General features: G+C 40.0%; 1 protein-coding gene across 1 annotated transcript in view; it reads right to left on the reverse strand.

The window, feature by feature from the left end:
• The window catches only part of LOC135510692 (serine/threonine-protein phosphatase PP1-beta catalytic subunit-like), a 31148-nt gene extending 15701 nt beyond the window's left edge, over positions 1-15447 (reverse strand). The window contains exon 1 of the mRNA XM_064931811.1: positions 15302-15447. Within this exon, the coding sequence (XP_064787883.1) occupies positions 15302-15353 (52 nt within the window). The 5' untranslated portion in view covers positions 15354-15447. The remainder of the gene's footprint in view (positions 1-15301) is intronic.
• Positions 15448-16360: the final 913 nt, after the last annotated feature.

Genomic DNA, 16360 nt, shown 5'->3' on the forward strand with positions numbered 1-16360 from the left:
AAGGGCGACTCAGACTGATGTCACACTGACATACCACACTGAATGGGAATGCTTTTTAGTGTGGTTTTAACAGATACATTTTAACAGTGTATTGTCAGATGAAATATATTTGCTTTTTCTACATCCAATCCAGCTAGAAATATTCAAACTCCAATCAAGGCTTAAAGGTGTCCACAAAAACATCGCAGTCTCTTCACACGAGTGAACAATAACTACGGTAATAAACTCTGTGACCTTTCGCCAGTCTCCATCTCCATTCTACTTTGTTGTTGCCATGCATCTTGCTTTCTCCCATCGGGCAACAGGCCAGGCTGGCTCAGCTGCCCCCCCCCATCCACTCCCGCCATACCTCCTCCGTCCTCCTCTCCCACACACGGGATGGAAACCAGTGACCCCACAGTGGACACGCAGTGGCTCGAATCTGGGTCCGAGAACAGGAGGGAATGTCAAGCAGAAATCCCAACTGCTTTCCATGGCATTTCAGAAATGTTTTTCCCCTTAGTTTTTCTTCAGAGTGCTTTTTTGTTCTTTGTGAAGTGTCGTGGTGAATGGCCGTCATTGTGGAGCGAAAGAAAGTAAGGAGGGGAGGGAGAAATGGAGAAAGAGGGAGAGAAAATAGAGAGAGAGAGAGAGAGTGAGGGAGAGAGAAAAAGATCAAGTGGTGGATGGAGAGAGAATGATGGATGAAGAGAGAGAGAGAGAAAGCGAGAGATTAGAGAATGAGAACAGTTTATCTGAAAAGCTCTCGAGCTGAAAAGCCTCCACGAGTCCAGTGCTGTGCCATGGCTGGTGCCAGGGGGAGACGCTCCGCACTGCCCGCCACCGGGCCACACACACAGGCACCACCATTGTTGTTTCCACAACAGTGGAGCGCCACCCTCACTGTCATTGCTGGACATCCATCCATCCTCTACCCCTTCACAGAGAGCACCATCATAACCATCAACAACAACAACAACACCTTAGATACCATAGCTATACAACGTATACTGTACTGTGCTCAGTTCAGGAACGGACTTGGACACATCCCAATATGTGGTCCATGAGCATCATTTATGCGCGTACATTTTCGTGAAAATCTTCCGTTGACATCAACTCAAGATTACAAGTAAGTAAAGATCTCAAGTAGGTTTCGGTCCAGAGTGACACAAACAGCATGGCTTGTGTCTCAAACGGCACCCTATGGGCCCTGGTCAAAAGTACTGCACTATCTAGGGAATAGGGTGTCATTTTGGACACATCCCCCATGGCTGCACTGCGCCCCCACAGTGAAGGCTCTATCAACTCAACTCAGTTCACTTCATGAATAGGAAGACAAAAAGCCCACCTGATGCCCCGTAAACAAGAATAACAGAACATGACTCCAGCTCTAACTGCAGGTCGCCATGCTCATGTACGGCCGAATGGTGTTGTTTGTGCCCTATAAAAGGGCCACGGGCCACCTGTGATGGCAACGAGACAGAGAGGCTGTTGTTGGGATGTTGTTGGTAAGCTAGGGCATGTGGGCATACAGAGAGAGAGAGAGAGAGAGAGAGATGCAGTGGAATAGTTAGTGCTGGCTCCCTTGCATATTACACACATACTAATAAAGCTAACGAGAAGAAGGGAGGGGGGATGCAAAACTGAAACAAACATAAAAACACACTAGATGAAAATGAATGGTGATATGGGAAACTGATAGTATAGACAACTGATAGTATAGACAACTGGTATAGGAAACTGATAGTATAGACAACTGATAGTATAGACAACTGATAGTACAGTGGGGCAAAAAAGTATTTAGTCAGTCACCAATTGTGCAAGTTCTCCCACTTAAAAAGATGAGAAAGGCCTATAATTTTCATCATAGGTACACTTCAACTATGACAGACAAAATGGAGAAAAAAAATCCAGAAAATCACATTGTAGGATTTTTAATGAATTTATTTGCAAATTAAAATGACAAAAGCTAGGCACTAAATAACACAGATAGAGTATGACAAGAAAACGTATTGTATATGTACGGTATGGAGAATGAGAGAGACCCCCTGAGAGATAGAGAGTCCACCTATCAGGAGACCGTACTATATAGCCAGAGGCCAGTGGCTTAGGGACAGACAGACAGTAAAGCAGACGGAACAACTGTCAAACAACCTCGGTTCTTGGGTGTGTGGCCGTGACATCAAAGACCACAGGCATGGGACTGATGTAAACAGTTCATCACACACACACACACACACACACACACACACACACACACACACACACACACACACACACACACACACACACACACACACACACACAGTAGCTTATTTTAAAGTATCGTTACATTACTCCTTCCACATGATACGGCCAGAAGGCTTTCTCTAGTCATACAACAGGAGGGAGGGCAGACTATACTCTTATCACTAGATCTGTTAGCCAGCTATGCAGTAGAAACACAGGCTCCCCCTGTTCCTGCCTATTGCACATCACCATCAATAAACCACAACGTGTTCTCTGTCTGTCTGTCTGTCTGTCTGGGTGTCTGTGTGTGAGAGAGACACTGAGATAGGTAGAAGTGGGTACATGTGAGAGAGAGATAGATAGAAGTGGGTCTATGTGTGTGAGAGAGAGAGTCTTCGAAAGCCAAGTTAACAAGCAGATCACTGACCATTTCCAAGCTGGTCACGGGTGCACCTCAGCCACGCACAAGGTACTACAATATCATAACCGCCATCGATAAAAGACAGTACTGTGCAGCCGTCTTCATCGACCTGGCCAAGGCTTTCGACTCACATTCTTATCGGCAGACTCAACAGCCTTGGTGTCTTAAATAACTGCCTCGCCTGGTTCACCAACTACTTCTCAGATAGAGTTCAGTGTGTCAAATCGAAGGGCCTGTTCGGACCTCTGGCAGTCTCTATGGGGGTACCACAGGGTTCAATTCTTGGGCCAACTCTTTTCTCTGTAGATATCAACGATGTCGCTCTTGCTGCGGGTGATTCCCTGATCCACCTCTACGCAGAAGACACCATTCTGTAGACATCTGGCCCTTCTTTGGACACTGTGTTAACATCACTACTCTGGACAGTTCTGACTTAGGTATTTGTAGTTGTCCACATATTCTAGGTGTCTGGCTAGACTGTAAACTCTCATTCCAGACTCAACATTAAGCATCTCCAAAATTAAATCTAGAGTCGGCTTCCTATTTCACAACAAAGTCTCTTTCACTCACGCTGCCAAACATAACCTCGTGAAACTGACCATCCTACCAATCCTCGACTTCGGTGATGTCATTTATAAAATAGCTTCCAACACTCTACTCAGCAAATTAGATGAAGTCTATCACAGTGTCATCCGTTTTGTCACCAAAGCCCCATACTCTACCCACCACAGCAACCTGTATGATCTCGTTGGCTGGCCCTCGCTACATATTTGTCGCCAGACCCACTGGCTCCAGGTCATCTATAAGTCTTTTCTCGGTAAAGCTCCGCCTTATCTCAGCTCACTGGTCACCATAGTACCCACACGTGGCACGCGCTCCAGCAGGTATAAAGCCAACACCTTTGGCCGCCTTTCCTTCCAGTTCTCTGCTGCCAATGACTGGAACGAAATACAAAAATCGCTGAAGTTGGAAATTTATATCTCCCTCACTAACTTTAAGCATCAGCTATCTGAGCAGCTTACCGATCGCTGCAGCTGCACACAGCCCATCTGTAAATAGCCCATCCAATCTACCTACCTCGTACCCATATAGTTTAGATTTAATTTTTTGCTCTTTTGCACACCAGTATTTCTACTTGCACATCATCATCTGCACATCTATCACTCCAGTGTTAATTTGCTAAATTGTAATTACTTCGCTATTATGGCCTATTTATTGCCTTACCTCCTCACACCATTTGCACACACAGTGAATATACTTTTTCTATTGTGTTATTGACTGTACGTTTCTTTATTCCATGTGTAACTCTGTGTTGTTGTTTGTGTCGCACTGCTTTGCTTTATCTTGGTCAGGTCGCAGGGTTAAATGAGAACTGGCCTACCTGGTTAAATAAAGGTGAAATAAATTGAAAAAAAGAGAGAGAAGTGGGTGTGTGTGCGTGTGCGTGTGCGTGTGTGAAAAAGATATGTGAGAGAGAGAGATAGAGATGAGAGTGGGGGTATATGTGAGAGAGAGAGAGAGATGAAGTGGGTATATGTGAGAGAGAGATATATATATATAGAAGTGGGTATATGTGAGAGAGAGAGATATATATAGAAGTGGGTATATGTGAGAGAGAGAGATATATATAGAAGTGGGTATATGTGAGAGAGTATATATAGAAGTGGGTATATGTGAGAGAGAGATATATATAGAAGTGGGTATATGTGAGAGAGAGAGATATATATAGAAGTGGGTATATGTGGGTATATATGTGAGAGAGAGAGAGAGAGATATATAGAAGTGGGTATATGTGAGAGAGAGAGAGATATATATAGAAGTGGGTATATGTGAGACAGAGATATATAGAAGTGGGTATATGTGAGAGAGAGAGATATATATATATAGGTGTATATGTGAGAGAGAGAATATATATAGAAGTGGGTATATGTGAGAAGTGGGTATATGTGAGAGAGAGAGATATATAGAGTGAAGTGGGTATATGTGAGAGAGAGATATATATATAGAAGTGGGTTATGTGAGAGAGAGAAGATATAGAGAGAGATATATATATATAGAAGTGGGTATATGTGAGAGAGAGAGATATATATATAGAAGTGGGTATATGTGAGAGAGAGATATATATATATATATATATAGAAGTGGGTATATGTGAGAGAGAGATATATATAGAAGTGGGTATATGTGAAGTGGGTATATGAGAGAGATATATATAGAAGTGGGTATATGTGAGATATATATATAGAAGTGGGTATATGTGAGAGAGAGATATATATATAGAAGTGGGTATATGTGAGAGAGAGAGATATATATAGAAGTGGGTATATGTGAGAGAGAGATATATATATAGAAGTGGGTATATGTGAGAAGTGGGTATATATATATATATAGAAGTGGGTATATGTGAGAGAGAGATATATAAGTGGGATATGTGAGAGAGAGATATATGGGTATATGTGAGAGAGATATATAGATGGGTATATGTGAAGTGGGTATATGAGAGATATATATATATGTGAGAAGTATATGTGAGAAGAGATGAAGTGGGTATATGTGAGAGAGAGATATATATAGAAGTGGGTATATATATATATATATATATATAGAAGTGGGTATATGTGAGAGAGATATATATATAGAAGTGGGTATATGTGATATATATATAGAAGTGGGTATATGTGAGAGAGAGAGATATATATAGAAGTGGGTATATGTGAGAGAGAGATATATATATATATAGAAGTGGGTATATGTGAGAGAGAGATATATATATATATATAGAAGTGGGTATATGTGAGAGAGATATATATATATATATATAGAAGTGGGTATATGTGAGAGAGAGATGGAGAGTATATATAGAAGTGGGTATATGTGAGAGAGATATATATATATATATATAGAAGTGGGTATATGTGAGAGAGATATATATATATATAGAAGTGGGTATATGTGAGAGAGATATATATATATATAGAAGTGGGTATATGTGAGAGAGAGAGATATATGTGAGAGAGAGATATATATATATAGAAGTGGGTATATGTGAGAGAGAGATATATATATAGAAGTGGGTATATGTGAGAAGTGGGTATATGTGAGAGAGAGATGGGTATATGTGAGAGAGAGAGATATATATAGAAGTGGGTATATGTGAGAGAGAGAGATATATATATAGAAGTGGGTAATGTGGGTATATATATAGAAGTGAGTATATGTGAGAGAGAGATATGTGAGAGAGAGATATATAAGTAGGTGGGTATATGTGAGAGAGAGATATATATAGAAGTGGGTATATGTGAGAGAGAGATATATATATAGAAGTGGGTATATGTGAGAGAGAGATATATATAGAAGTGGGTATATGTGAGAGAGATATATATATAGAAGTGGGTATATGTGAGAGAGAGATAGAAGTGGGTATATGTGATATAGAAGTGGGTATATGTGAGAGAGAGATATAGAAGTGGGTATATGTGAGAGAGAGATATAGAAGTGGGTATATGTGAGAGAGAGATATAGAAGTGGGTATATGGGTATATGTGAGAGAGAGAGAAGTGGGTATATGTGAGAGAGAGAGATATATAGAAGTGGGTATATGTGAGAGAGATATATAGAAGATATGTGAGAAGTGTGGGTATATGTGAGAGAGAAAGAAGTGGGTATATGTGAGAGAGAGATGAAGTGGGTATATGTGAGAGAGAGAGAAGTGGGTATATGTGAGAGAGAGATAGAAGTGGGTATATGTATATGTGGGTATATGAGAGAGAGAGATATAAGTGTGGGTATATGTGAGAGACAGATAGACAGAAGTGTGTATATGTGAGAGAGAGACATGGAGATAAAGAAGAAAGAGAGCAACAGATGTGAACCAGTGGGTATATGTGAGAGAGCCATTTATACAACTGGGTGTGAGTATGAAGTGGGTATATGCCGTATATATATAGAAGTGTTTGTGTCACCAGAAGGATATGTATATATATATAGAAGTGGGTATATGGGTAATATATAGAGAAGAGTGACAGTGGGTATATGTGAGAGAGAGATATATATATATAGAAGTGGGTATATGACATTTAATGGTGGGTATATGTGAGAGAGAGAGATATATATATAGAAGTGGGTATATGTGAGAGGAGAGATATATATATAGAAGTGGGTATATGTGAGAGAGAGAGATATATATATAGAAGTGGGTATATGTGAGAGAGAGAGGAAGTGGGTATATGTGAGAGAGAGAGATATATATATAGAAGTGGCTCACCGTTAAAGAGGTGAGGCAACGATTATGAGGGAGTAACCCGGTGGGTAACCTCCAACCCTGGGATGTGTTATATATAGGTGGGTATATGTGTGTGTATATGTGAGAGAGAGATATATATATAGAAGTGGGTATATGTGTATATGTGTGTATAGAAGTGGGTATATGTGTATAGTGGGTATATGTGAGAGAGAGATATAGAAGTGGGTATATGTGTGAGGGGTATATCTGAGAGAGAGAGATGAAGTGGGATATGTGAGAGAGAGATATATGATTGTGCGCCTATTAAAATATGGGGTATTCTGCTATTGGTACATACATTTATAAGACATTTAAATGAATGATAAATACCCATTGATTCTATGAAGAATAGTACTTATAAATGAAGTGGGTATATGTGAGCTTAGTTCAAAATATTATATTCTATCATAACCCAAAGTATGAACTGGTTTATGAAAACAATGTAACTGTAAACAAACACTGTATAGCCTCAAAACGTGGTTGAAACTGTCGTATATGTGAGAGACGACTGGGAGGTCCGTGGATGCTCATATGTGGCCTAGCGTCGTCCGGGGGTTATGGGAGGAGATATTATAGGTGGGTATATGTGAGGGATATATATTGAAGTGGGTATATGTGAGAGACCAGAAGTGGGTATATGTGAGAGAGAGATGTGGGTATATGTGAGAGAGAGATATATATATAGAAGTGGGTATATGTGAGAGAGAGAGATATATATATAGTATGGGGTATATGAGAGAGAGATATGAAGTGCATATGTGCACGGATAACCAATGTGAGGTATGCCATATGGTGCACGGTGTATATATATAGAAGTCCGACACATTGAAGTGGGTATATGCTATATATATAGGTGGGTATATGTGAGAGAGAGATATATATATAGAAGTGGGTATATGTGAGAGAGAGATGAAGTGGGTATATGTGAGAACCATATATATATAGTGGGTATATGTGAGAGAGAGATATGGTGGGTATATGTATCGGAGGATATATGATATTTCAACATACGCCTATCCCGTGGGTATATGTGAGAGTAGAAGGGAGTTGTAGTGATATGAGACAAGGAAGTGGGTAGTAGCTACTGGGTAAACAATTGGATGCTACGAAATTGGGGAGAAAAGGGGGTAAAATTAAAAAAGAAGTGGGTAAACAAACAACAACAACAAAAAAAGAGAGTGGTTATATGAAATGATCATTTTGACATCATGTACAGTGAGGGGTGTGGGTAAAGTCAAATGGATATGGAGGAGAGAAATAAAAAAGTGGGTATATGTGAGCTACAAGAAGTGGGTATATGTGGCCGAAGTGGGTATATGTTATAATGTTCATTGAAAAATATTTTAAATGGGTATATGTGAGAGAGAGAGATATAGTGGGTATATGTGAACCTATATATATAGAAGTGGGTATATGTGAAAACCTAACAAATATATTCCAATATGATCAGATAAATAAAGAGAGTAAGTGGGTATATGTGGGTAATGGAGATATAGAAGTGGGTATATGTGAGACATTTTCTTATGGCTCTATGTGTGAGTAATCTTTAATTTTATATACAGACACAAAAGACAAATTATAGAAGTGGGTTTATATAAAAAGTGGGTATAACATGAACATTAAATGAAAGAAACCGGTATTCAAGGCACCATCAGCAATGAAATCTTTTCCCTTTTTCACAAGCTGCTCTTTTAGATTGATGGACAACTGGTCTACTCTCTCGAAGTGGGTAATGGTGTTTCTGCTCAGACTCACATTTAAAAAGAAGTGGGTATATGTGAGAGAGAGAGATTTTTAGAAGTGGGTAAAGAGAGAGAGATATATATATAGAAGTGGGTATAAACTTTAATCATGCAGTTTTTATATAGATGAAATCCCCTCCGTAAATGGCCGGGCTGATTTAGCGATCTCTTCTGCCAAAATAAAACTGGGTATTGACAGCAGCCTGGCCTTGTGATTTGGCTAGAAGTTTTGTGAACAGAGCCTGTCGAGATTGGGTATATGAGGCCTAGAAGTTTATAATAGAAGTCCTCTGCCTTTTGTAGCCTTTGTTCCATGTCCATATTCTTGTTTTTGTCCGCGTGTTTCGTTTCATAATGTCGTCTATAGAGTGGGTATATGTGAGAGATTATACTCTGAGAAGTGGGTATATGAGAAGTGGGTATATGTGAGAGAGAGATAGAAGTGTATATGTGATAGAAGTGGGTAAGAAGAAAGAGAAGTGGGTATATGTGAGCAAGAGAGAGAGATAGAAGTGGGTATGTGTGTGAGAGAGATAGATATATAGAAGTGGGTATATGTGAGAGAGAGAGTATATATATGTGTATATGTGAGAGAGAGATAGAAGTGTGTATATGTGAGAGAGAGAGACAGATGTGTATATGTGAGAGAGAGAGACAGTACCGCCACACTTTCTCTGCCGTGTGTTTGTGTCACACAGAAGACACACATTTAATGGTTTTCCAGCTACCTCCGTGAACATATACTCCGACCTCCCCCTGGGATGTGTTCATTGGTGTTTGAAATCCCCCGGTTCTCAGTGTCCACTGCTATTGGTACCATTTTAAGACATTTTTGATAAATACCCATTGATTCTTGAAGAATATCTGAAAATGTTAAAAATTTTACTATCATAACCCAAAGATGAACTGAAAACAATGAACTGTAAACAAACACTGTATAGCCTAAATTGGTTGAAATGAAGGCCAGCCTACTGGACTCTCAATTGGCCTAGCGTCACCGGGTTAGGGAGGGTTTGGCCGGTGGGAAATCCTTGTCTCATCTCATTGGGTTGGCCTGTGCACGGTAACCAAGATCTGCCAGGGCTGCCGGCTTGCTGCTTCCGGGTTGGATGCGCGCTGTGGAAGCCGGTTCTAATCGGAGGATAAATCAAGATCATCCCAGGGGGAGTTGTGGTGATGAAAAGGTAGTAGCTACTAAACACTTGGATGCTACGACATTGGGGGATGTGGTAAAATTCAAACAAAAAAAACAACAACAACAAAAACCGTGGTTGAAATTACATATGTGATGTACAGTATGGTCAGTCCTTGGATCCATAGCTCTGTCTATAAATTTAAGAGTGGTTACATTTCTCCAGACACATCCTTCATCTGTTTACCAAAACAGTGGTAGGGTGTTCGGTTTTGACACTTTAACTCCAGATTGCACCTTTAAGGGTTGACATTCAGTGTTTTTCCTGCCAACAGGATAAAAAGTGGGCTAGCAGTAGTGCATGAAGCTAGCTTGCCTAATTCTCCTCCTGCTAGGTCTCTGGTAGGACACATACACACACATACACCTAGAAGCCTTCAGGAACAGATCAGGCAAAATGCCCCATCTGAATTTCCACAGTGCTACGGAGCGCTTGGCCAAAAATGCAGCCTGCCTCTGGCTCAGTCTCTGGGCACAACTGGCTCTGTTCTGAAGACATCCATCCTCTCCACTACTGGCTCTCTCTCTGTTTGTCCAGAGACTACATTCCACTAAGTGTGTGTGTGTGTGTGTGTGTGTGTGTGTCCGTCTGCTGGTCTGTGTGTGTGTGTATTCAACGTTTGTACATCAGTACTTCGGGCCATATACAGGTTTACAAAACACACAGGAAGAACAGTAACTTTGACGGCCGTTCCAAAGAGCACATAGCCACACCTATCTGGAAATATCTTATTTGGCCTTGCTTCAGTGAGGCGTCATCCCCAACTAAATCTGCTCATAACACTGGCTATGGGTACAAAAGGCTTTCTTTGAAAGATAAAAAGGTTACCTACTGGGTCAGGACCACTTAAGAGTATTCTTATTGATGCAGTAGATTTAAGGTTAAAACTCGAATGCTGAGTTGCATTAATAACACAACATATTTTCTTTTGCCATGTTTACCAGATCAGCTTCTTAACTTTAGGAAAGAACTGCCAAAATGTAGCCTTCTGCACAAGCAGGGACTTTCCAAATGGCTGAGACCTAAATTCTGTCGAGTTACGGTGTACCTAACAGTGTGAAAAGTGCCTACTCGTGAACAGAGAAGTCTGTCCATTGCTCTGTGGCTTGTACAAAATAATTGGCATGCAAGAAGGGGAGCACAGCCCTCCTTAAATTCTTTATGATGACTATACATAAGGTCATTTCCCAGCTTCCTTAGTGACATAATACTAGGCATCGGACACAGTTGAAGTTGGACGTTTACATACACTTAGGTTTTGAACCACTCTGCAAATTTCTTGTTAACAAACTAGAGTTTTGGCAAGTCGGTCAGGACATCTACCTTGTGCATGACACAAGTAATTTTTCCAACAATTGTTTACAGACAGATTATTTCATTTAATCACAAATCCAGTGGGTCAGAAACGTACATACACTAAGTTGACTGTGCCTTTAAATAGCTTGGAAAATTCCAGAAAATTATGTAATGGCTTTAGAAGCTTCTGATAGGCTAATTGACATCATTTGAGTCAATTGGAGGTGTACCTGAAGATATATTTCAAAGCCTACCTTCAAACTCAGTGCTTGACATCATGGGAAAATCAAAAGAAATCAGCTAAGACCCCAGAAAAAAAATTGTAGACCTCCACAAGTCTGCTTCATCTTTGGGAGCAATTTCCAAACGCCCGAAGGTACCACGTTCATCTGTACAAACAACAGTACGCAAGTATAAACACCATGGGACCACGCAGCCGTCATATCGCTCAGGAAGGAGACGCGTTCTGTCTCCTAGTAATGAACATACTTGGTGCAAAAAGTGCAAATCAATACCAGAACAACAGCAAAGGACCTTGTGAAGATGCTGGAGGAAAGAGGTACAAAAGTATCTATATCCACAGTAAAACGATTCCTATATCAACATAACCTGAAAAGCCACTCAGCAAGGAAGAAGTCACTGCTCCAAAACTGTCATAAAAAAGCCAGACTACGGTTTGCAACTGCACATGGGGATAAGGATCATACGTTTTGGAGAAATGTCCTCTGGTCTGTTGAAACAAAAATAAAACTGTTTGGCCATAATGACCATCGTTATGTTCAGTGGAAAAAGGGGGAGGCTCGCAAGCCAAAGAACACCATCCCAACCGTGAAGCACGGGGGTGGCAGCATCATGTTGTGGGGGTGCTTTGCTGCAGGAGGGACTGGTGCACTTCAAACTAGATGGCATCATGATGAAAGAAAATGATGTGGATATATTGAAGCAACATCTCAAGACATCAGTCAGGAAGTTAATGCTTGGTCGCAAATGGGTCTTCCAAAAGGACAATGACACCCAGCATACTTCCAAAGTTGTAGAAAAATGGCTTAAGGACAACAAAGTCAAGGTATTGGAGTGGCCAGCACAAAGCCCTGACCTCAATCCTATAGAACATTTGTGGGCAGAATTGAAAAAAAGTGTGAGCAAGGAGGCCCACAAATCTGACTCAGTTACTGTCAGGAGGAATGGGCCAAAATTCACCCAACTTATTGTGGAAAGCTTGTGGAAGGCTAACCAAAATGTTTGACCCAAGTTAAACAATTTAAAGTCAATGCTACCAAATACCAATTGAGTGTATGTAAACTTCTGACCCAGTGGGAATGTGATGAAAGAAATAAAAGCTGAAATAAATCATTCTCTCTACTATTATTCTGCCATTTCACATTCTTAAAAAAAAGTGGTGATCCTAACTGACCTGGGACATGGCATTTTTACTAGGATTAAATGTCAGGAATGGTGAAAAACTGAGTTTAAATGTATTTGGCTAAGGTGCGTGTAAACGTCCAACTTCAACTGTATATCGAGATCGATTGACTGCTGTTCTACCTCTTACAATATGTGAGTAGCAGTTGTATAAAGTACTTAAGCAGAAATACTTGAAAATACTACTTAAGTATTTTTGGGGGGGGAGGTATCTGTACTTTACAATTCATATTTTTGACAACTTTTACTTTACTACATTCCAAAAGAAAATGATGTACTTCTTACTTAATACGTTTTCCCTGACACCGAAAAGTACCCGTTACATTTTGAATGTTTAGCGGACAGGAAAATTGCCCAATTCACACACTTATCAAGAGAACATCCCTGCTGCCTCTGATATGGAAGACTCAATAAACACGTCCTGTGTTGGAGCATGCACCTGGCTATCCGTAAAAAAAAAAATCAAAGAAAATGATTTATACTTTTGATACTTAAGTATGTTTAAAACCCAATACTTTTACTCAAGTAGTATTTTACTGGGTGACTTTTACATGAGTCATTTTCTATAAAACGTAGCTTTACTTTTACTTAAGTATGACAATTGGGTACTTTTTCCACCACCTACTCTCTCTGTCTGTCTGTGTAATATATATATATATATATATATATATATATATAGAGAGAGAGAGAGAGATAGGATTGTTGACTCAATACTCAGTTTTCCTAAAATAGAGTATATCCTTTCATTCAACATATACAGTACAAGTCAAAAGTTTGGATACACCTATTCATTCAAGGGTTTTTCTTGATTTTATACTATTTTCTATAATAGTGAAGTCATCAAAACTAGGAACTAACACATATGGAATCATGTAGTAACCAAAAAAAGTGTTAAACAAATATATTGTAGATTTTATTCTTCAAAGTAGCCACCCTTTGCCTAGATGACAGCTTTGCACACTCTTGATATTCTCTCAGCCAACTTCATGAGGTAGTCACCTGGAATGATTTCAATTAACAGGTGTGCCTTGTTAAAAGTACATTTGTGGAATTTCTTTCCTTCTTAATGTATTTGAGCCAATCAGTCGTGTTGTGACAAGGTAGGGTTGGTAAACAGATGATTGGCCTATTTGGTAAAAGACCAAGTCCATATTATGGGAAGAAAAGCTCAAATAAGCAAAGAGAAAACGACAGTCCATCATTACTTTAAGACATGAGGGTCAGTAAATCCGGAAAATTTCAAGAACTTTTAAAGTTTCTTCAAGTGCAGTCACAAAAACCATCAAGTGCTATGATGAAACTGGCTCTCATGATTATTGTCACAGGAAAGGGAGATCCAGAGTTCCCTCTGCTGCAGAGGATAAGTTCAGTAGAGTTAACTGCACCTCAAATAAATGCACCTCAAATAAATTCTTCACAGAGTTCAAGTAACAGACATATCTCAACATCAACTGTTCAGAGGAGACTGCATGCATCAGGCTTTCATGGTCGAAATGCTGCAATGAAACCACTACTAAAGGATACCAATAAGAAGAAGGGACTTGCTTGGGCCAAGAAACACGAGCAATGGACTTTAGACCGGTGGAAATATGTCCTTTGGTCTGATGTGTCCAAATGTCTTTGTGAGACGCAGAGCAGGTGAACGGATGATCTCTGCATGTGTGGTTCCCACCATGAAGCATGGAAGAGGAGGTGTGATGATGCTTTGCTGGTGACACTGTCAGTGATTTAGAATTCAAGGCACACTTAACCTACATGGCTACCACAGCATTCGGCAGCAATACGCCTTCCCATCTGGTTTGCGCTTAATGGAGTTTAATTTATTTTTAAACAGGACAATGTCCCAACACACCCCCCATGGCTGTGTAATGGCTATTTGACCAAGAAGGAGAGTGATGGAGTGCTGCAACAGATGACCTGGCCTCCACAATCAAACAACCTCAAACCAATTGAGATGGTTTGGGATGAGTTGGACCGCAGAGTGAAGGAAAAGCAGCCAACTGCTCAGAATTAGTGGGAACTCCTTCAAGACTGTTGGAAAAGCATTCCAGGTGAAGCTGGTTGAGAGAATGCCAAGAGTGAAATAGAAAATGACTCAAGTAAAAGTCATCCAGTAAAAAGTTTTAAAGTATTTTGTTTAAAATATACATAAGTATTGAAAGTAAATGTAATTGCTAAATATACTTAAGTATTGAAAGTAAAAGTATAAATAATTTCAAATTCCTTATATTATGCAAACCAGACTGCCCCATTTTCTATTACATATATATTTTTTACATTTACAGGTGGCCAGGGACTTTATCTTGATAAGTGCGTGAATTGGACCATTTATCTGTCCTGATAAGCATAAAAAAATGTAGGAGTGCTTTTGGGTGTCAAGGAAAATGTAAGGAGTAAAAAGTATATTTTCTTGAGGAATGTAGAAAAGTAAAAGTAGTCCAAAATATAAATAGTAAAGTACAGATACCCCCCAAAACTACTCAAGTAGTACTTTCAATTTTTTTTTCTTAAGTACTTTGCACAACTGCAGAAAGAGGGGGTGTTAAACGTATAGGTGTGCCTGTGTTTCTGATAAGTGCCGGATAGTCCTATTCAACTCCGGGCTCTCCTTCCCTCGAACCAGGGCCTCCTGTTGTAAACTAACCACTACAAGGACAGGGTTTCAGACCGCAACGCAATGGCCAGCGCCTTGATTTGAAATGTAAAATAAAGAAGGTAAAGGCTTTGATAAACTCACCCTCTAATAGCCGGGCGATCAGCGAGTCGACGTCCAACTCCCCCTCCGCCATTTCTACAGTGGGTGCTGCTGACAGACAGGGCTCTCTCCACTGCAAACTGCTGCCACAGACCCTGGCAGGCACCGCCTGAACACCGGCGCCGACTCACAGCCGCGGAATGCATGCTCCCGGGTCTCTCCGCCCGAATTTTTATTTGTACTGGGAGGGAATCAAATGTATGGTATAAGCTTATACTATAGAACATGTTCATGATAATAACACCGTTCCAATATGAACACGTAGGCTCATCATAATAGCTTGTCTAGTGTATGTTTTATAGATCAATAACAATGCAGTCATATCCTAATAATAGTATGGAATGAAGTCCGAAATGCCTAAAGCCCATGCGCAATATTCAGTAAGGTAGGCTGTAGGAAATTGCCATAAGCGATTTCTTCATTCATGGTTTGCTTGTGTCAGTACTTGATTACGGATGGAAGTGGTCGGTCCATTAGACTAGCATGTGTTAACTGAAATTCACAAATTACATTACGCTATAAAGAGCTCTGATTATTCACTGTTAAGGGTTCATACACATTTTGACAGATGGAATGTCATGACTTCTCCATGACTTTTAACATTTCCATGTCCAATAATTGATGGCGTCTCCATGTAGCCTATTAATGAAAAAGTAACGATATGCCCTTGATCAAGGCATAATAAATAATAATAATAATAAATGCACTCTTATGTTATTCTTGATTAAAGCAGAAACCTAAACAAATGAGTAAATAATTCAGTAACAATTAAATACATCTCACAGGGTAGCCTAGATTTGTAAATCACTTCAAAATCAATGGTGAATTCCATTGATATAAATATTGTCAATCTTATAGACTGGCCGGTTTTTATTCCTCCTGGAGTTGAGTTGACTTTTTGAGTGAGCTAGTAGAGACTGGAGAGAGTGTGATGGGTCAGCTCGCGCTTCTTAACTTGGCTTTTGGCGCTCTCTCTTGGCCTTTTGGCGCATGATCCAAGTGCGCACGAGGATAAATGCGCACACTGGTGACTTTCCCCTT

This window comes from Oncorhynchus masou, chromosome 23 (genome assembly GCF_036934945.1).
Source record: "Oncorhynchus masou masou isolate Uvic2021 chromosome 23, UVic_Omas_1.1, whole genome shotgun sequence".
In the NCBI taxonomy this organism is placed as follows: domain Eukaryota; kingdom Metazoa; phylum Chordata; class Actinopteri; order Salmoniformes; family Salmonidae; genus Oncorhynchus; species Oncorhynchus masou.